A 19,783-nucleotide genomic window follows, 5' to 3' on the forward strand; every position below is an offset into this window, starting at 1 on the left:
TTTCTTAATTAGAACACTGTCTTCTCAGAGGTCACTCACAACAGCCCCACCTAGTGGACATGTCACTGTTTACCCCGTATTCTTGTGCAGGGAAATTTAGTTTCCAGCACTCTTTTGTTCTTTCAGTAAAGTCACGTAGTTAGAAATGAAAGCAAACAAATCACGACGTTTCGACCGCGTGTGATGCGATTTGTTTTATTTTATTTCTACCCACGTGACTTTCTTGTAAGAACCAAAGAGTATGGATTCCTGCAGTCACGAAAACTTTAAATCTAGATTGTGTGTCCAGGTCCATACGGCGTACAGCCGTTTCAATACGGGCAACAAATTAAATAATGTGTCTATTTGTTTGTGTTTCTTCCCTTGTCATGGGACTTTGTAGGACGAACGTTGAGATGTATAAGATGCACGGGGGTGACCAGTAAGGTCTGAATTGGTCTGTAATAAGGTAGGGGTTGAGTGGGGGCGGGGCTTGAGTAGGGGCGGGGCTTGAGTGAGCGTGGTTTGAAAGGGGGAGGGGCTTGAAAGGGGGAGGGGCTTGAAAGGGGGAGGGGCTTGAAAGGGGGAGGGGCTTGAAAGGGGGAGGGGCTTGAAAGGGGGAGGGGCTTGAAAGGGGGAGGGGCTTGAAAGGGGGAGGGGCGAAGGCGAGCGAGTGGCGGGAGGCTCCGTGTGTCGTCGTCGTCGTTGTTTGACCGTCGCCGCCTCGCGTCTTGCTGTCGATTATCCGGTTTGTGGTTGTGGTTTGTGGTTGTTTTGGCGGGTGTTCATCTGCCGTTGTTTGTTCTTGTACCGAGCGGGCTGTTTTAACGACCGAGGGTCGGTGGCGGAGTCGTCGTGAAGAGGCGAGCGGGCGGGCAGGGCAGGGGGCTGTCGTGTTGAGTGAGGATGGAGTGGTGAGGTGGTGAGGCTGTGGTGAGTGAGGTGTGTGTAGGGTGGTGAGGGTAGGGTGGTGAAGCTGTGTGTGAGGTGGTGAGGTAGGGTGGTGTGCGAGGTGTGTGCATGGTGGTGAGGCTGTGGTGTGTATTGAATGTTGAACTTCTTTCGCACCGTACGTAGCCAAACCGTGCTAATCGGAGGTGCGGGAAAGTTTGGTTGAGGGTGAGCGTAGAGGTGGTGAGGCTGTGGGGGGAGTGTGTGGTGAGTGTGAGGTGTGTGCATGGTGGTGAGGGCGAGCTTAGGGTGGTGAGGCTGTGGGGTGAGGTGTGTGCACGGTGGTGAGGTTGTGTGGTGAGTGTGAGGTGTGTGCATGGTGGTGAGGGCGAGCTTAGGGTGGTGAGGCTGTGGGGTTAGGTGAGTGTGAGGTGTGTGCACGTTGGTGAGGTTGTGTGGTGAGTGTGAGGTGTGTGCATGGTGGTCAGGGCGAGCTTAGGGTGGTGAGGCTGTGGGGTTAGGTGAGTGTGAGGTGTGTGCACGGTGGTGAGGTTGTGTGGTGAGTGTGAGGTGTGTGCATTGTGATGAGGGCGAGCTTAGGATGGTGAGGTTGTGTGGTGAGTGTGAGGGGTATGCATGGTGGTGAGGGCGATAGTAGGTTGGTGAGGTTGTGTGGTGAGTGTGAGGTGTGTGCATTGTGATGAGGGCGAGCGTAGTGAGGTGAGTGTGAGGTGAGGTGTGCGGTGGTCAGGGCGAGCGTAGTGTGGTGAGGCTGTGAGGTGAGGTGTGCGGTGGTGAGGGTGTTGGGTGGTTGTGTGAGGGTGAGGTCGTGGTGTCGCGAGTGCGGTGTGGTGGTGGTGAGTGTGGGAGTTGAGTCAGGCTGTGGGGATGGTGAGGGTGGAGGGTGAGTTTAGAGCGAGGAAGTTGGATGGTGAGTGTTGGGTGAGGGGGTGTTTAATGTTTTTTTATGTTTTGTGTGCTATTAGGGGTGGTATAATGTCAGTACATTGAGTGTGATAGTCATATGTGTGTATGTAATGGTGGTGTGTGTGTGCGCGATGGCACAGTTGGGGGCACAGGTGGTGCATCAGCCAGTCATCTCGGTCATCTCAGTCAGTCGACCCGTGGCACCTGCTGGGTCTGCCCCGTGACCTCCTGCCAGCGGGCGTTCGACACTTCACGTGGCCTCAAGGTGCACATGGCCTGGCACAAGCGTCGTGGTGACGTCACCGCCACTTAGTGGCGAATGGCGGGTGTTGTTGTTATATATGCTGGCCTTCATAGGCGCTCGCTAACAGCACTTGCCCCAACAGTCTGTGACAGCTCTACTGGGGGATGTTTGTCTTCATCTTTGGTGTATGTGTGATGGCCGAGTATGAAGACAGGGCACACGGTGTGTATGCAGGTGGAGTGCTGCAAAAGACGTGGTGGGGCTGAGCTAAAGTTCTAGATTTGAAGCTTTCGTGACTGCAAGGATTCATATTCTTAGGTTTTTTCGGTAAAGTCACGTAGGTAAAAATTAAAATTTATGAAAGTAAAATAAAATAAAAATCACGACGTTTCGGAGGCAACACAAGCTTCCGTCTTCAGGTGGAACCGTCACAGCACGATAGCTGTATCAAGTGAGAGAAATTCCAAGAAACAGTATTTGTATATATACTGGTTGAGCTAGTGTTCCGTAGTCGTGATGGTGGGGCGTGGTGTGATGCATGCCCGTGGACAGAGCGAATGGGTTAAGGTCATGGGGCGGCAACTAGAACGGAATTTTTTTTCGAATTCGGTAAAAGAAAAACACAAAAACCTCAATATTTCAAGAGCCGCAATGCACGCGATGAATACGAGATGGCGGTCCTCAATAAACAACGTTACGAAGAGGTCCTTACAGAGCCGCATGCGGCTCCTGAGCCGTGGGTTTGTCGACCCCTGGGTTAGGGGGTGGTGCGCCCCCAGGCTGACGTGAACACGCCTGTCTGTGTTTGTAGCAGCTGAACCGCCTGCCCGCACACTCCCAGCAAGATGAGCTTCCCTGCCCACGATTGGAAGGAATTTGCGGAGAAGGATGTGGACGAGGAGGAAGAAGAGGCGGCGGAGGGGCAGGGTGCGTAATTTTTTGTGTAAAGTGTGGCTTCTTTCACCTCTTCCAAGATGTCTGGCCAGCATGGAAGAGTAGGCCAAATACCCTCTAGAAGGGCCTCTGTAGTGCGGCTTCCTCGCCCTGGTATGTAAGAGGTCGTGGGTTCGATGCCGACTCCTGACAACTGTATATTTTGAGTTTTCATGTTTCTCCCCGTAGTCGCGTGGATTTTTCTCCAAGTCCTCCAGTTTTTCCCTCCACATTTAGAAACATGCGTTTTGAGTAATTGGCTGCTATACATTTCCACACGATAAGCCACTTAAATGGACTATCATTGTGGCCAGGTGATTTCTGATTTCGCTCAGTGGGCCTTACCTGGTAAAATACAAATAGTTTAAGCAATTGCAAGACTGCAACTTTTTTTGTGTCTTTTTATCTTGGGTCGGTGCAGGTAATGGGGGCCCCTCGGTCAGCCGAGACAGCCTCGTGTTCCTGGTGGACGCGTCAGAGGCGATGTTCATCAAGGAGGAGGACTCCGAGCACAGCCCCTTTGAGATGAGCATCAAGGTGAGCGGATCTGGTGCCACGGTGGCGAGATGTTAACTCCCTCGCCTGGTATACAGGAGGTCACGGGTTTGATCCTGACCCTGATGCCTGCGGTATATTTGGAGTTTGCATGTTTTCTCTCTCCCTGTGGTCGTGTGGATTTTTCTCCGTGTCCTCCGGTTTTTCCCTCCACATTTAGAAACAATGTGCGTTTAGAGTATTTGGCTGCTATACATTTCCACGTGATAAGCCACTTCGTTGAGCTATCATTTTTGGCCAGGTTGCTTCTGAAACAGAGCTATAGAGCTCAGTGGGCCTTACCTAGTAAAATAAAAATTGCTTAGTTTTTCTGTCTTTTGCAGGTGCCATGGCCGAGCTGAACAAGGGCAATTGCCCAAAACGTCCCCTATTTAGGCCACGGTATAATTGTCGAATGTTGAGTTTTGTTGTTGGTTGCGCACCGCTACAAACGCAGCAGCAGCGGCAGAATGATTGGTTCAATTAAACCAGGTGGCACGCTTTCCATATCCGGCCGCGGGCCAACGGTTCTCCCATGCCTGGTTTAAAGTTATCTTGGACATCCGAAAAATATAGATCATTATAAAGGGGCATTTTTCATCAATGTTTTTGTTGCCCCTATTGTCCGTTGTTGCAATTGTGATATCGGAATGATGTTAACGAGGCGAAGAAATTTATATTCGAAACTTGCACATTGCCAAAGCAGTTCAACGCCACCGCATCAGGGTCCCTGCCTGCCCGTAACAACTTCACGTTAACTCGATCCCCCTTGACTCCCTGGCCCCACCGCGCAGTGCGTGCACAGCGTGTACCTCTCCAGGGTGATCAGCAGGGAGCGTGACCTCCTGGGGCTCGTGTTCTTCGGCACAGAGAAGCACACCAACGAGCTGTTCAAGCACGTGTACGTTTACCACAGCCTCGACATTCCCGGTGAGCTGCTGGAGCTGCACCCGCCATCGTCACAGTCGTCGTCGGCACTTTGATCACTAATACGTCGATTTTCGCGGTTGTTGCTGCGTATCTCTTTGATGTGCTTTCAGGGTTTGTGCTGCGTGTTCATTGTGTAAATATCAGCGCTGGGGAGACCAAGGCGGTCGGGCGTGGTGCTGGTCACCCACCCCCTCGTGTGCCGTGCCGACCCGCCCATACTGGACACCTGTGAAAAAGAGCTTCATATCTCATCGGATTCCTCCAGTCTATACAAAGATTCTGATTTTAATAGGTGCTCTTTAACAGCACTTGCCCTAACATCCTGAAAATGCTATTTCCGGGGGATCTTTATCTTTGTGTTTGTGCGTGCTAGGCGCAAGCCGCATCCAGGAGCTGGCCCGGCTGACGAGCTGCGACGTGCGGTCCAAGGTGGAGTCGCTGCTTGGTCACTCGACCGACTTCTCGCTGCGCGACGCATTCTTCACCTGCTCACAGCTCTTCAGCGCCTCCAAGGACCGGCTGAGCCACCGGCGTGTGTTGCTGCTCACGAACCAGGACGAGCCGCATGCCGACAATGCGGAGCGAGCCAAGCTGGCGCGCACCAAGGCCGCTGACCTGCGCGGCATCGGTGAGTCGACTGCCACCGTGGACGTGCCGATTAATCGATTAGGCATGTTTTTCCACTACGCTCGTTGTTCGAGCGTGGCGAGATGGTAATTATCTCGCCTGGTATGCAGGAGATGGTGGGTTCAATCCAAACCCTGATGCCTGTATATTTGGAGTTTGCATGTTCTCCCCGTGGTCGTGTGGATTTTTCTCCGGGTCCTCCAGTTTTTCCCTCCACATTTAGAAACATGCATTTAGAGTATTTGGCTGCTATAAATTCCCACGTGATAAGCCACTTTGTTGAGCTATCATTTGTGGCCAGGTCACATCTGAAAAAGAGCTATGCAGCTCAGTGGGCTTTATCTGGTAATACAAAAATATCTATAGTTTTATAGTTTAGTTTTAGAGTGAACGACACGGAAGAAATGGAGACACAAAAGCACAAACCGAAGACAAAGTACAACCGAGACGAAAAAACATCATTGATCCGTAACTTTGAATCGTGACAGTTCATTGATACACGGACGGATGGGGATCAATTATAACACACGCGGGTCACCGTTGCCGCTCTCCATTATTCACACACAAGCCTCAGGAGTCACATCGCGAGTCGTTGCGGGGGGTGGCGTGAGGTCGCGTTTGCCCCGAGCCCTCCCGCGCCGTGCGGCGCTGACGTTTTTGCGCCCCGCGATCGTGGCCAGGCGTGACGTTGGAGGTGCTGCCGCTGGGCAAAGCCGGCGGGTTTCGCATGGACGCCTTCTACCGCGACATCGTCAGCGAGGAGGAGGGGGGGGGCGGGGACCCCGGAGCGTCGCGCGACCCGGCGTGCCGACTTGGCGAGCTCCTGCAGGTGGTGCGCACCAAGGATTATCCGAAGAGGGCGATGGCTCGGTGGGTTCCCATGCGCCAGGGGATGAGCGTGTGTGATTGCTATTCTATTTCGTGTTTCGTTTCGTTGTCCCTCCCCCCGCACCTCCGACGAGCACGGTTGGCTACGTACGGTGCTAAATACGTTCTACGTACATACGTGTGTACGCACGAATGGGGAGTGGTAGTGTAGTGGGGAGCGGTGGTGCAGCGGTTAGTTCGCTGCGCTGTGAACCCAGTGACCCCAGTTCGATTCCTGCTCACGGCCACCATCGGTGACAATTATCTGAAGTGGGCCTCCCCTAGGTCGACTCAGCCTCAAAACCTAGTGTGATGTGTAAATATTGACACAAAGGCGACCAGGCATGGTGCTGGCCACACACCTCCTCGTGTGCCGTATTGGTCTTCATGGTTGCTGCTCGCTAACAGCACTTGCCCCAGCAGTCTGTTCAAGGCTATATGGAGGTCTTTGTGTTTGTAGTGGTAGGGCGCTGCGCTTGGAACCCAGCGACCCTCAATATGATTTCCGCTCACGGCGAACACCAGTGATGACTATCGCTGAACTTGCCCTGGGCCTCCCTTAGGTCGACTCAACCTCAAACGAGTACCCGGTGCGATGTGCAAACTTCAACACGAGGGAGACAGGTCGGCCGGGCGTGTTACTGGCCACCCACCCCTTCGTGTGCCATTCCAGCACTTGCCCCAACAGTTTGTTTCAGCTACGTCTGTCCTCCTTCTTGTTCACGCGTGCGTGAACCAGGCTGCCGCTGAAGCTGGGCGAGGGCTTGAGCCTGGGCGTCGCCGTGTACACGCTCACGCGCACTGCCCACAAGTCCTTCCCCGTAAAGCTATACCGCGAGACTAACGAGCCCGTCAAGGCCAAGAAGCAAACCTTCCACGCCAAGACGGGCCGCCTGCTGCTGCCCAGTGACACCAAGAAGTCACAGGTGAGAGGGCAGGCGTGGCGAAGGTAGGTCGTATTAACCGTAAACCACCGCGCCGTCTCTTCACGTCGGAGGTTAAAGATCCCGTGATGATGTTCACAGCGTTGGTGTACGGCAGGGGCGGTTTCTTCATTAGGGCGATTGGGCGACGCACCACCAATGTCATTCAACCACAGAGTCACGCTAACCGTCACTGTGCCTCTGGATATAGTCCAATCAGCATCATGTCACGTTCTGTGGAGTACCGCCTCTTTTTGGGCGATTTCACTTCGGCTGAGAATCGCCCCGAGTGGTCCCATAGACTTACATTCAAAGATGTTTTTTTTCGAACGGGGGCGCTGCAATGCATTCTCTATGGCTTCCGGGAGGGCTCGCACTAACGTGCTTACGTCATCATACGTAAGCACGTTTCATCCAACAATATTATTTGCGCCACCAAGTGGAATCTTTAATAAAAGAAACTTGAGTGGATTGTATTAATAGTGAGTATAGAAACAAACAAGATGTATTGTAAGAGTCACTTTATTTTTCATTAATATTAAAGAAGTGAAGTTGCCTTTACATGCTTAAGCTGTTAATTTATCCTTTGCATGGGTGGACCTTATCCTTATAAATCATCCAGACATTTGCCCCCCCCTGAGAGATTTTGCAGGAGCCGCCACTGGTGTACGGTGCTTTTTCTGCAATATTTTGCTGTCTTTTCTTGGATTTTCTGTTTGCACTTAGTCACATATTCACTTTAAGATGTTTTTTGTTCATGTTTTTGTTTTTTGTTTGTTGCGGTTGTACCCGATTCAAGAGCCGAATGGGTCACAGGGCTTACCTGATAAATGAACTTGAACTTGATAAAGGAGTAAACATCACCACTCGGGGAGACAAAGGCGGCCGGGGGTGGTGCTGGCCACCAAAACCTCCTTTGTGTACCATATCGGGCTCGTAGCCGCTCGCTAGCAGCACTCGCCCCCGCAGCAGGCTGTTAGGGCTACAAGGGGGATATTTTGTTTTTGTGCGGTGCAACATCAGGTGTACGGCTACAGACAGATCGTGCTGGAGAACGAGGAGGTCCAGGAGGTTAAGAAGTTCTTTGATCCGGGGCTGGTGCTCGTTGGCTTCAAGCCCATGGAGTATCTCAAGAAGCATCACCACCTGCGTCCCACGCAGTACATCTACCCCGAAGAGAGCCTCTTCACAGGTGTCCAACCCTAACCCTGACGGCCGGGATACACGGGAGGAGGACATTTTCCAGGATTGTGTTTGTGTGTGTACATGTTCATGTGCATTGGTGCTTGTGTGCGTGCGTGCTTGTTTTGGGAGCAGTAGTGTACTGATTTGCGCACTGCTTCACGAACCATGTGACCGGAGTTTGATTCCCACTCACGGCTAACATCAGTGACAAATATCTGAACTACTCCTGGGCTCCTAGGTAGACTGAACCTCACATTAGTACTTTTTTGCGGTGTGTAAAACATCAGTTAAAGGCAGCTGGGCATGGTACTGACAACCCTCCCCCTTGTTTGCTGCGCTGGCCTTAATAGGCACTCGCTAACAGAACTTGCCCTTAGTCTGTGAAAGGCTTTACAGGGAAATCTTTCTTTTGGCCGTGTGTGCTTGTGCCTGCCACAAGTGCTGTGGTGACATCACCGTCACTTAGTTGCGAATGGCAGCTTGTTGTGTGTACACGTATAAGTGTGCGAGTTGAGGTGTGGGTGTATGATTGTGTACGCATGTGCACTCGGCGTGGGTGTGTGCGGACGCACGTGCGTGTGTGTTGTGTGGTGGCAGGTGGGGAGGGGTAATGTAGCGGTCAGCGCGCTGCGCTGGTATCCCAACAACCCGAATTCAATTCCCGCTCATGGCCAACACCAGTGACGATTATCTGAACCGGTCCTGGGCCTCCTGCCCTAGGTTGTCTCGGCCTCAAATGAGTACCTGGTGCGATGTGTAAACGTCGCCACTGGGGAGACAAAGGCGGTCGGCGCGTGGTGTTGGCCACCCGCCCCCTTCCTCGTGTGCTCGCCAACAGCACTCTTGCCCCAAAAATCTGCTAAAGGCTACACGGGGGGGGGGGATCTTTGTCTTCTTTGTGTAGGGAGCGCGCGTCTGTTCACGGCGCTGCTCACACAGTGCCTGAAGCGCGGCGTGTGGGCGCTGTGCCACTACACGCCGCGCCGCAATGCGCAGCCGCGCTTGGTGGGGCTGCTGCCACAGGACGAGGTGAAGGAGGAAAACGGCGCTCAGGTCACGCCACCCGGTGAGAGCCGCCGCTCGCCGTCGCGCTCGTGTGATCGCGACAGCCGCTCCTGCAGCAGCTGCGTTCGGCGCCATTCAATTCAGGAGTTCCTTATTGTGTTGTCTTGTTTGTTCTGTTCATGTAACCTTGTTCACGTCAAGAAATTGAGTAACTTCTTATCGAGTACACCCTCTGTTGTGCTGCTGCTGCTGCTAGCAGCGCTTGGCATTTTAGGTCTGTGGACCTGTACTCGGCAAATGTGATCGAAAATAATGTTTACGTTTATAAATCGTCATATTGTTAAATAACCACCGCGCTCGACTTTCACCCGATTGTCTGCACCTATTTCAACTTTAGTAGCGTTGATTCTTAAATTATTGTCGGGTTAGGTCACGTATTGATTTGGCCATATCTGTTGTAAACTCCCACCCCCCCACACCTGACCAAGCCAAACTAATGAAATTGTCACTTGTAATAGCGATTTGACGTGCAAACTATTTTTGGTTCAGCTCACTGATAATTTGAATAACAATTCCCACAACCCAATTCAGCAATTAGACACGATCTTTCGCTTGGAACTTTACAAAGCATCTTCAGCACAATATCCAGAAAGTCAGAAAAATATTTAAAAGGCAGAATATAATTATTTTTGTTGACGGCCAGTTGGGGGCTTTGGGCGTGTGCTCAGCAACCCCGATTTAATATTAAAACTACTAAAATCAAATTTTTTTTATTTTACCAGGTAAACCCCACTGAGCTATACCGTTCTTTTTAAGAAGTGACCTGACCACAAATGGTAGCTCAATGAAGTGGCTTATCAAATTGATAGCAGCCAAATACTCTAAACACATGTTGATTCTAAATATGGAAGGAAAAACCAGAGGACCCGGAGAAAAATCCTCACGGCCACAGGGAGAGAGACACGCAAACTCCAAAATATACAGCAGGGTCGGGATGGAACCCACGATGCCCTGCATACCAGGCGAAGGAGTAAACATCTCACCACCGCGGTGCCCCTACCCCCCCCCGCTGGCGCGCACGATGCCGAGCGCAGGCTTCCACATTCTGTTCCTGCCGTTCGCCGACGACGTGCGCAATGTGCCGAAGCTGGAGGGCGTTGGCTGGGCCAGTCGCGAGCAGGTGGACAAGATGAAGGCCATCGTGGAGAGGCTCAAGTTCACGTACAGGTGAGGCGGGTCACGGGGGCAGGGGGTGAGTCGAATCCATACCCAGCTGCCCTCAGAGGGTTTATTTGTGTATTTGCGACACCGCGCAAGACGATGTGGATTTTGTTAGCGTTTTAAATGCAAGTGTATCTCAAAGACGCTGCACGGAAAACGGTAGTGCATTTTTTTTATTTTGTAGAAAGAGGAAGAGGCAGTCCGTCATAAGCAGAGGAAAAAAGGAAGGTCTTGGGCCCTGGTCCTGAATGGGCAGAGGGTCCAAAGGTGACATTTGCGTCACCATTGGTCTGTAAGTGTTGTGAGCGTAGCAATTTAATTAGAATTGAACTCATAAAATAGCCCGTGCATCTGATTCAGCGTGTAAAAAGTAAAGATTAATTATTCATGGGCCATATAATAAGCGACCGTTCTATATGTATGTTTCTTTGTGTGGAGAATGTCTAGACCACTTTACCAAATTCTACGAATGCGATAAGTTGAAACGGTTAAAACGTGCATCATAGCTAACTCTTAGATCCCTATTCTGAACTCCGTTCCTCCAGAATCGTTATGTAGTGTTTCCTTGGCCGTTTGTCACGTACCTGGTGTCCCCTCTCCTCCGAGAAGCGCTGCCCCATCTATATTTTTGTCTGTGTTTCCCCCACGGCGGCAGGAGCGAGAGCTTTGAGAACCCCTCAGTGCAGCAGCACTACCGCAACCTGGAGGCGATGGCGCTCGACCTGGAGATGCCAGAGGCCATAGTGGACTACACACGTGCGGGCACCCACTCGCTCGCTCACTCATTAAATTTCCTTGCTCAACCACTCACCCACTTATCTTCTCACTCGCTTGCAAGCTCACCCACTTGCATGGTCACCCGCTTACCGGCTCACTCTTTCGCTCGCTCGTCCACCCACCCGCTCACTCTCCCACTTACCTACCCACTCATTTGCTTACCTATTCACTTGCTCAACCAATCACCCGCCTAGCTGCTCACCCGTCAACTTGCTCACACACTCAACCACTCACCCGTTTACTTATTTGCCCGTTTACTCATTTGCCCGCTCAACCATTCACCGGATATCTTGTTCATCCATCACCCATTCACCAGCTTTCCCACTAAACCAACCGTCTGCGTGTGTGCGTTTGCGCGGCTGTGTATCTGTGCTTTCTGCCCCCATGTCTTGTCTGTGTGCTTGTGCGTGCATCTGTGTGTGAGTGCACCTGCTTGTGCGTGCGCATCTGTGCACGCATCCATGTGAGCGCGTGCACCTGTGCCTGCATATTTGTGCATCTGACCATTTTTCCTGTATTCTTCGTGTCTGTATGTGGTCCTGTGTGTGCATGCGTCTGCGTGTGCATGCATCTGCGTGTACATTCGTCTGTGTGTGCATTCGTCTGTGTGTGCATGCGTCTGTGTGTGCATGCGTCTGTGTGTGCATGCGTCTGTGTTTGCATGCGTCTGTGTGTGCATTCGTCTGTGTGTGCATGCGTCTGTGTGTGCATGCGTCTGTGTGTGCGCCACAGGGCCCCCCGTGGAGCGAATCGAGGAGCGAGCCGGCACCCTCATCAGCGAGTTCAAGGAGCTCGTGTTTCCCCCGGGCTACGAAGCGGGACAGCCCAGCGGCGTCAAGCGCAAGTCAGGTGAGGCCGGCCAACCGCCCCCCTCCCACCTCTCTCCTCCCCTGCCCCCCTGCTGCCTTCCAGCACCCCGTTTAGCCTGGTCCTGGGTTTCTAGTCAGGAATCCTCCATCACTTGGGATAAATGCGCAGAGAGCCCGAGACGAAAGAAATCCCAGCGTAAACGATATCCGAGTTGCAAAGGCTTCGTGGCATCGACCCACGTTTCCTGTGCACGTGACGCAGCCTGGTCCAACACGTATGCGGCCTACGAGAGCTGTCTGCGGCCGGACGAGTGAAAAACTCGATCGATTGAGCGAGGTTTATTGTGGAGCGACAGTCTCATGGAGGCGATGGGACAGGGAGGAAAGGACCCGGAGAGGGACAGAGGCAGAGAGAATGGCAAGACAGAAAACATGGAGATGAGACGTTGTCTGTCAAGCGATTTGGTTGAAGCCTGGACATGGAGAGTGACGACGACGGTGATGATGATTTTCATCCGCGTGTTGCCGATTTGACTCCTCGGCAAAAGGCAGCCTGCTACATAAATCGGTGATGCAGGCGTCAAATGACACCACTTAGGCATGTGATGAGTCGCCCCACCCCCTCAAATGTTGAGTCGCAATTAAAGAATTTATTATTTTTTGTTTTGTTCTTATGTGTTCAGTCTTGTTCACCCCATTAGCCCAAATGCACCATTAGCATGTAATTTGGATAAACCCATCAAAATTTCTCACGTACGCGATTCGACGCCCGCGTCGCGAGCGTACGGATTGATTTGAACCGATGGGCTCGTGCTGACTCGCCAACCACCCCTCGGTGCCAAATGACCTCTGCTAATTTAAATTTGTATACAATTTGTACCAGCGGTGAGAAAAACGGATAAGCCCAAGGTGGAGCTGGTGCTGAGCAACGAGGACGTGCGGGCGATGGTGCTGGACGGCTCGCTGGTGCGCCACACCGTGGCAACCCTGCGGGACATCTGCAAGCGCTTCCAGCTGCGCCACCCGGGCAGCAAGAAGCAGGACCTCATCGACTCCATCACCAACTACTTCAGCAAGACCGAGCCGATCTAAGCTCACGGTGACACGTGGGGTTGTCCCGTCGCGGATCGGTGACAAGGCGAGGTGGGCATCGTGTAACCTGTGCACTTGGCGCTTGGGGTTAGGGATTCGGAGTTAAGGGGGGTAGTGTTGGGGGTTAGGGATTCGGCGTTAAGGGGTCGTGTTGGGGGTTAGGGATTCGGAGTTAAGGGGGGTAGTGTTAGGGGTTAGGGATTGGGCGTTAAGGGGTTGTGTTGGGGGTTAGGGATTCGTGTCAATGATTGGAGTTAAGGGGTCGTGTTGGGGGTTTGGGATTTGTGTTGGTGGTTGGGGACCGGAGTTGAAGGGATAATGTTGGAGGGCGTTTGAGATGGGATAGGTTTCTCGGATAGCGGTTAACTCGTGTGTAGTTTGTGTTGTCTTTGTTGAACACTTGGGTAAACAAACGTGTTGTTTAAATTTCCAGTGTTTGCCAAATTAGTGCACGGACGATAAACATTTCTACAAACATTCATTTTTCACTGAATGTGGTTTAGCCTTTTTTTCCCATCCAGTTACACTCGGTCGGAACTCTTGTTACCCCCTGGTTGGGGTTCTGTGCAGCATGTCCAGTCCCTGTGTCCGTCATTAAATTTTTGCATTTCTACTTAAAAAAATAAACATGTTCAGCCTCATTCCCGTGTTGTGATGGTAAAACGACTGCAGGCGTTTTGCGCGTCGCGATCGTGCGTCCGTTCGTTTGGCGGCCCGCAACAATCGCACCTGACTCGGGACATTTGCGTTGCGTCCAAACGTTTTATTGCCCGGAGCCATTGTGACCCGTCACCTCCATTAAAGTGCTTTCCGGAGAGACACGTGTCTCATTCCCTGTCCGTTTGGCTTCACTCGCGCACGAGTAAGTGGCAAAAAAATAACGGCGCTGCACTGTTAGCGCCAAGACCCAAGCAGACGACGCTCGTTGCGTGGTGTCGCCTCTGGCGGTAGCTGCGTCACAGCCCAAGACGCAAAAAGCTGTGCACCGGCCAACCCAGTGGAGCTCCTTTGAGGATTCCCGACATCGCGAATGTTTTAAGTGCTCCTCTCGACTTGGCTCTGCGGTTATTGTGCAAAATCAAGCGTAGAATTTTCCCCGACATCTCCCACGAGCCAAGCTGTAGCAGAGCGACGAGACGACGGTCACCGTGTCGGAACGCGCCAGCGGCCTCACTCGTTCTCCACGCGCAGCAGAGCTCCTGTCGTCGTCTCAATCCTGCGCGCGCCACAGGAACCAGTAGCAAATTCCCTCTCTTAAATCGTGTTTCATACGCGTCGTGCCTTTAATTGTACGGTAAAGTCTGCAGGTAGCATCACCTGTGTGGCTGCTGTAGCCGATGGGCAGTGTAATTATGCACGTGGAGAATGGATGGGGCTAGGGTTTAGCGTTCGTGGTCGGGTTAGGGGTCGCACGGTTAAGGGTTAGAGAAAAAACAAAACTACTACCAGTGTTTGACAGGTTGAACCAGTGCATTTAACAATATTGGAGTGCAGTGGTCACTCGCCGGGGGCAAGGGGTAGCGTTCATGGGGCAGGGATCACCGTCAATGGTGGTGCTCACTGACCGCTTGACGGCCTGCGCACCCACGGCGTCGTGCACGAGGTAGGGGAGGCCGAGCTGCCCGGCCGTGCGCATGGTGCGCGCCTCCAGGTCCGCTTGCAGCAGCTCACCGCAGCGTGACTTGCGGATTGCAGCCAGCACCGCCTTGCGGCCTGCCCACCGCCCATACCGCACAGAGTGACACGGGGCTGTGGCTGCTGTAGCTTTCTGTGGCTGTATGTATGTTGAACTTTTGTCGCACTGTACGTAGCCAACCGTGCTAATCGGAGGTGCGGTGAAAGACAAACTAAACACAAAAAGCAGTGTGGCTGATGCAGCTGCTGTGGCCAATGCAGCTGCTGTGGCTGATGTAACCGTTGTCGCCACTGTGGCTGGTAAAGCTGATACAGCCCATACAGCTGTTGTGGCTGATGTAGCTGGCCTAGCGGCTGTGCTTGACTTCGCTGTTGTGGGTCGTGTGGCTTGCGAGCGGAGCCAGTGCTGACCTCTGGTGAGATGTTTGATGAACTTGCCGAGGCCAGGGATGGAAAGCCACCAGCTGCCCACATCTCGCACCGTGAGCAGCCCGGCATTCACGAGCCGCCTGCAGGGGAGAAAGGGACGGGCACGGTGAAGTACTGAGTGGGGGGGGTCATAGGAATCCTGGCATCCCACCACCCCCCTTTGTGTTCGTGAGCAGCGGATCGTCTGCACTTTGTTGATGTAGGGTTCATTTAATCGGCTGATGACAACCTGTGGAATTTTTTGTCCAGTCTCAGTTTTGATTTATTTAGTAATTCTCTTAGTCCAATTGACTGAAGTAATTCGCTGTTATTTAATGTAGAAGGGGCAGTAACCCTCCACACCCCCCCCCCCCAATAAATAGAACAGCCAATTGGTGAACTCCGTTAACCTTGTTGATATACATACATAGCCAATTAACATTTTTGGGCATCCTCGGCATGCTAATGTCTAATAAGTTTACTAAATTATTTTAGTCTGCGTCTTCATTCAGACAAGTTCATATCCTCTAATAATCACACTTTGTTGGATAGTCCGGTCATCATGCTTCACATGATATTCGTCCGCTCGTAGTCACCGTTGACCAAAAAAAAATAAAAACCTTTAACTGACGAAAACTCTCGTCACTTAATTCCGCAATGGACAAAACGACCGCTCACGTGATGTCGGCATCGCGGAAGGAGAGGTCGTGAAGCAGGCGAGCGCGGGACACGGCGGGGCCTTGCGCGGCGCCCACCACCTCGTCCAGGAAGCGCACCACCACCACCTCCCACGGGCGTCCTCGTGCCGCCGCTCGCACGCGCTCCTCGAAGTCGGCGCGGAAAACGACGGCCGACGTCTGCTCGCCCACGCCCAGCGCAAACACGCAAACCTTCCCGCGCTCGCGCAGCTCGTTCTGTCAGGGAGGGAGTGGAGTGGCGTGAGGAAGAGATTGGGGGAGATGAAGGATGAGGGGGTGGGGGGAGAGAGGGATGGATACGTGTGGGTCCTGCTTTTGCTGTTTTATCAAGTGAATGTCGGTCTGGCCGAGCGACTCGGTGAGCCCACAATGGTCGTGTCCGAGTGCTTGTGAAATGTACATTTAGAGTCCGAGCTCCCGTCAATCACTAAACCAGCTTCGTGGGAAACGTGCATTTCACAGGACAGCCTCTTAGCCGAACAAACAAAAAGACGGTGTACCTTTTGCAAACGGTGCACATTGTGTATTTTTGTGTCGCTGAACAACCTCCTTTCCATATCAGGGGGTGCATTCCCCATGTCAGAGACTTTCACCAACCCTACACTGACGAGCGTGGTGAAGCACAGTCACACATTCTCCCACAGTGGAAGTCTGTCTCACCAGCTGGCGGTCGGCGGCCGTGCGGTCGCTCAGCACACTGTAGAGCTGGTGCTGGAGCACGATGGGTGGCAGCCGGTCCTCGAACAGCTTGCGCGGGAACAGATCGGCCAGGTAGCGCAGCGCAGCCTCGGTGTCGTTTGGCACCTCTGTCGGCGGCACCACAGCGAGGCCACCACAGTTGGGCGGTTATGTAAATGTTTTGGCTTTCTTGTTATTTTCTCTCGAATGAGTGCACGTGACTTTTAATTATGTTGCTTAATTGTTCGTGGAAGAAGTATTAACGATTTACCTAAATCGTATCCACATGTCTCCTTTTGGCCCACGGAATGCACGAGGCGGGAAAGAATTTTAACTCGTGATCCCAAACCGTGACACTTCATCAGAATCGAGCAGAGTGAATTGCTAAATGCTTAGCAAATGAGCCAGCCAGCATATCGAAAGCATTGCCATTAGCGATGGTCGCAGAGCTACAAGTCATCCGCAAGGCGAACTGATCACCAACAGAGGTCTCGAGTGAATCAATCCACTGACAATCGCGCGCTGCCTCTTGTATCAGCAACAGCTGTCCATGTCCGTTGGAAGACGCCTCCGACTAAAAGCGGCGGCGCCAATTATGGAAGCAGGAAAGTGGAGACAGTCCGTGGGCCCGGTGCATCTTATTTCACTCGTTGATACAGTAACCACACGAGGTGGTAAAACTTAGCGGTGTTTTTGCTGAATAAAAAAAAATATTGTGACAATTGACTCGCGTGAAAAGATTAACCCATAATTATTATTGACCAGAAAAAGAAACTGGGGTGGAAAGCAGTGGCAGATTGGTTAGTACACTGCGCAAAGAACCTGCCGATGTGAGTTTGAATCCCAAACATGCGAATACCAGCGGTGATACCTGGACCAGTCCTGGACCCACTTTTCACCAGCCTGCACTGTTCAGCATTGTATTTGTGATCGTGCGAAGTTAAGAGATAAATTTAACTTGCAGCCCTTTGACAGTCCACTGTTGAATCGAGGTCTTCCCATGCTGTGTCAGTCATTTGAGTTGTTTTTGACCATACTTCACCAGGATGGTCAGTGCAAGTCGTAAACCGGTCCCCGCATCCCCAAACGTAACCCCACTCTGACGAGCGTGGTAAAATATGGTCAAACATTTCCCCAAGGGTACAAATATGGTTTGGTCGTTTGGAATGTAAATAGGACTTTTCTGTTTTCTTTCATATCGTGGGAAATTGATCGGTAACGTTTACTTGATCACCTCGAGGTCGGTGAGCCAGTGATAGGCTTCAAGAAGAGGGAAAGGGGCTGCGGTTAGAGAATGTGTTTAGGGGTAGGAATCGTCCTACCCTGCCGATTGCAGCGCTATTTCTCTCTTCCCCCTGCCCCGGCACCTCCGATTAGCACGGTTGGATACGTACGGTGCGCGAAAGCAGTTTCAACATCCTGTAGACACGAGTACGTACGTACCATCGATGGGAAGGTCCGCGCCGTCGGCTCCCCACAGCTCAGCGTCCCCGCTACTCTCGACCGCCGGGCGCGACCTCTTAGCGCGGAAGGCGTCCGGCAGCGTGGTCCGCTTGCGGCTCATGGGATCGCCGCCTGCCTCCAACCGCAAACACGCACGTTCGTGACAGCGGTCACACCAACAACAACTCAGCCTCGTGGCGAACGTTGCACTTACGGCAGAGTCGCCATTGTTCCGAGACCAACGTGAGGGTCATCACTATTTACTGTGACGTCACCGCCAACCAACCAACCACCACCACACACACACACATCGCCTTTGGTTCTACGCAATCTTGAAGCTGTGGCACGGACGAACAAGCGATTGTCATGGGCCGCTGTTAGTCTCTACATCGTCATCATCGCCACCCGAGATTTTCCCCTTTGTAGTCGACCTCTGGGGTTCAGTCTTCGGTAGCCCGACCTCAATCCCCTCCCCCACGAATATTATCGTCCCATCATCCATCGCTGAACTGCATCGTCCTAATAAGATCTAAACAATGCTTTTAATTCCACACTTCAACAACGCTTACCGCCACCCTGCGATGATGACTGCTGCAGGACGGTACTAAATGATGCGTCCAAACTAATCACCGCGAACTTAAAAAAAAAATTGGCGATTTCCCCTCCCTTATTTTAAATCAAATGGTTTTGGGGGGGGGGGGGGGTGCGTCTTATAATCGGATAGGTGTACGTGACAAGATTATGCAAATCTTTATTAAAGCCGGCAACAAGTTTGGAGTGCGTCTTACGTTTCGAATGGGTCTTATAAACCCCACTATACCGTAAATCAGCTCCGACCCCGAATCTCCGGCGCGCTACAGGATTTTGTGTCACGCGCAGCGATGAACGCAGCGAAGTTGAACCGAGTGAGGGCAGCAACGCGTTCCCCGGCACACATTTAAGTTAATAACGTCGATCAAGCTCATTAAATCGGCCGGTGGGTGCCGCCAGACCAGCTTACGTTGACCGTCAAACTGCAGCCAAAACGCAACTTTGGCCCGGGCCACCCGCGTGCACCACTCAAGGCCTCCTCCCCGCACTCCACAGGCGCCGCGAGGCTCACCGCGGTGGCGGCGTTGTTAGTCAGTGGCTCGGCTGCGCGTGACGGGAGTTTGTCGACTCTAGTTTGGGCTTAATGAGGAGGAGGAGGAGGAGGAGGAAGAAAGGGGGCGAGCGAGCGAGGAGGAGGAGACGAGGCGAGACGTCGCCTCGTCCGCCACTCGGCCACGCGTCAACCACTTCCGCCTCTCGCGCCACTTCCTGCCACGTGACGCAAGGTAACCACGGCGACGAGAGAAAACATTTTTATTTTAAAGGTCATTTTTTTTTATTTAAAAGTCAATTTATCGAGTGCTTGTGTGAATTTGTTCAATTTATTTTCACCGAGTGGTAATAAAATTAATTAATACAATTTTGTCGATTCCCCCCCACCCCCCTGTCACTGCAGTAGAGTAGGGGACGATCAGTGTTGCCGCTGCTGCGTTGTCGCATCAGAGAAGTGAGAGATTGGCACGTGGCAGAAGATTTAGACGACAAGGTGGTGATGATGATGACGATGGTGATGGTGTGCAGGCAGCGATGATAAGGAGACTGGCACTATTTGGACACGTGTTTAGGGATGGACAACAACATCAGGAGAATTAAAAATTGTTGTTGTTGTTGGGAAAAATGGAAGTAACGAGAGAACGGCTTCACCACGACTTCATTAAGAGATTGGTGCCAAACAAAATGCACGGCTATCAACCCATACGGTTTACCCCGTATTCTTGTACAGCGAAATTGAGTTTTCAGGTCCATACGGCGTACAGCCGTTTCAAGTTCAAGTTCATGTATTAGGTATAGCCCTGTGAGCCATTCGGCTCTCGAATCGGGTGCAACCGCAACAAACAAAAACATGAACAAAAAAACATCTTAAAGTGACTATGTGACTGAGTGCAA

The 19,783-nt window shown here is 52.2% G+C and overlaps 2 protein-coding genes across 7 annotated transcripts; one reads left to right on the forward strand and one right to left on the reverse strand.

The window, feature by feature from the left end:
• Window positions 1-635: 635 nt before the first annotated feature.
• On the forward strand, window positions 636-13,081 carry XRCC6 (X-ray repair cross complementing 6). 5 transcript variants are annotated; one of them, XM_078867157.1, is made up of 14 exons: window positions 636-727; window positions 1,938-2,062; window positions 2,853-2,968; window positions 3,396-3,511; window positions 4,303-4,438; window positions 4,812-5,066; window positions 5,746-5,935; window positions 6,672-6,858; window positions 7,879-8,047; window positions 8,945-9,106; window positions 10,140-10,272; window positions 10,922-11,022; window positions 11,776-11,892; window positions 12,736-13,081. In XM_078867157.1, exons 3-14 carry the CDS (start codon window positions 2,887-2,889, stop codon window positions 12,942-12,944), a joined length of 1,857 nt encoding a protein of 618 aa, XP_078723283.1. In that variant the 5' UTR covers window positions 636-727; window positions 1,938-2,062; window positions 2,853-2,886; the 3' UTR covers window positions 12,945-13,081. The 5 variants fall into 5 exon arrangements, with proteins under 5 accessions (XP_078723283.1, XP_078723284.1, XP_078723285.1 ...); XM_078867158.1 differs by having other exon boundaries at window positions 1,938-2,054; XM_078867159.1 differs by having other exon boundaries at window positions 1,938-2,054; window positions 2,856-2,968.
• On the reverse strand, window positions 13,062-19,089 carry WHR1 (winged helix repair factor 1). Of its 2 annotated transcripts, none has more exons than XM_078867161.1 (7): window positions 18,909-19,089; window positions 17,807-17,938; window positions 16,346-16,491; window positions 15,666-15,901; window positions 14,991-15,088; window positions 14,510-14,657; window positions 13,062-14,160 (listed from the first exon to the last, which is right to left on the reverse strand). In XM_078867161.1, exons 2-7 carry the CDS (start codon window positions 17,925-17,927, stop codon window positions 14,115-14,117), a joined length of 795 nt encoding a protein of 264 aa, XP_078723287.1. In that variant the 5' UTR covers window positions 17,928-17,938; window positions 18,909-19,089; the 3' UTR covers window positions 13,062-14,114. The 2 variants fall into 2 exon arrangements, with proteins under 2 accessions (XP_078723287.1, XP_078723288.1); XM_078867162.1 differs by lacking the exon at window positions 18,909-19,089 and adding an exon at window positions 18,807-18,887.
• Between the last annotated feature and the right edge of the window lie 694 nt (window positions 19,090-19,783).

The sequence above is a fragment of the Lampetra fluviatilis genome, chromosome 23 (genome assembly GCF_964198595.1).
Source record: "Lampetra fluviatilis chromosome 23, kcLamFluv1.1, whole genome shotgun sequence".
In the NCBI taxonomy this organism is placed as follows: Eukaryota; Metazoa; Chordata; class Hyperoartia; order Petromyzontiformes; family Petromyzontidae; genus Lampetra; species Lampetra fluviatilis.

Coding starts and splice junctions, on each gene's coding strand:
- WHR1 (XM_078867161.1), bottom strand. CDS start 17,927: ATGAGCCGCAAGCGGACCACGCTGCCGGACGCCTTCCGCGCTAAGAGG. Junction 16,492..17,806: donor CGCGGACCTTCCCATCGATG/GTACGTACGTAC, acceptor TGCCGCCGACAG/AGGTGCCAAACGACACCGAG. Junction 15,902..16,345: donor CGGCCGCCGACCGCCAGCTG/GTGAGACAGACT, acceptor CCTCCCTGACAG/AACGAGCTGCGCGAGCGCGG.
- XRCC6 (XM_078867157.1), top strand. CDS start 2,887: ATGAGCTTCCCTGCCCACGATTGGAAGGAATTTGCGGAGAAGGATGTG. Junction 2,969..3,395: donor AGAGGCGGCGGAGGGGCAGG/GTGCGTAATTTT, acceptor GGGTCGGTGCAG/GTAATGGGGGCCCCTCGGTC. Junction 6,859..7,878: donor GTGACACCAAGAAGTCACAG/GTGAGAGGGCAG, acceptor GTGCAACATCAG/GTGTACGGCTACAGACAGAT.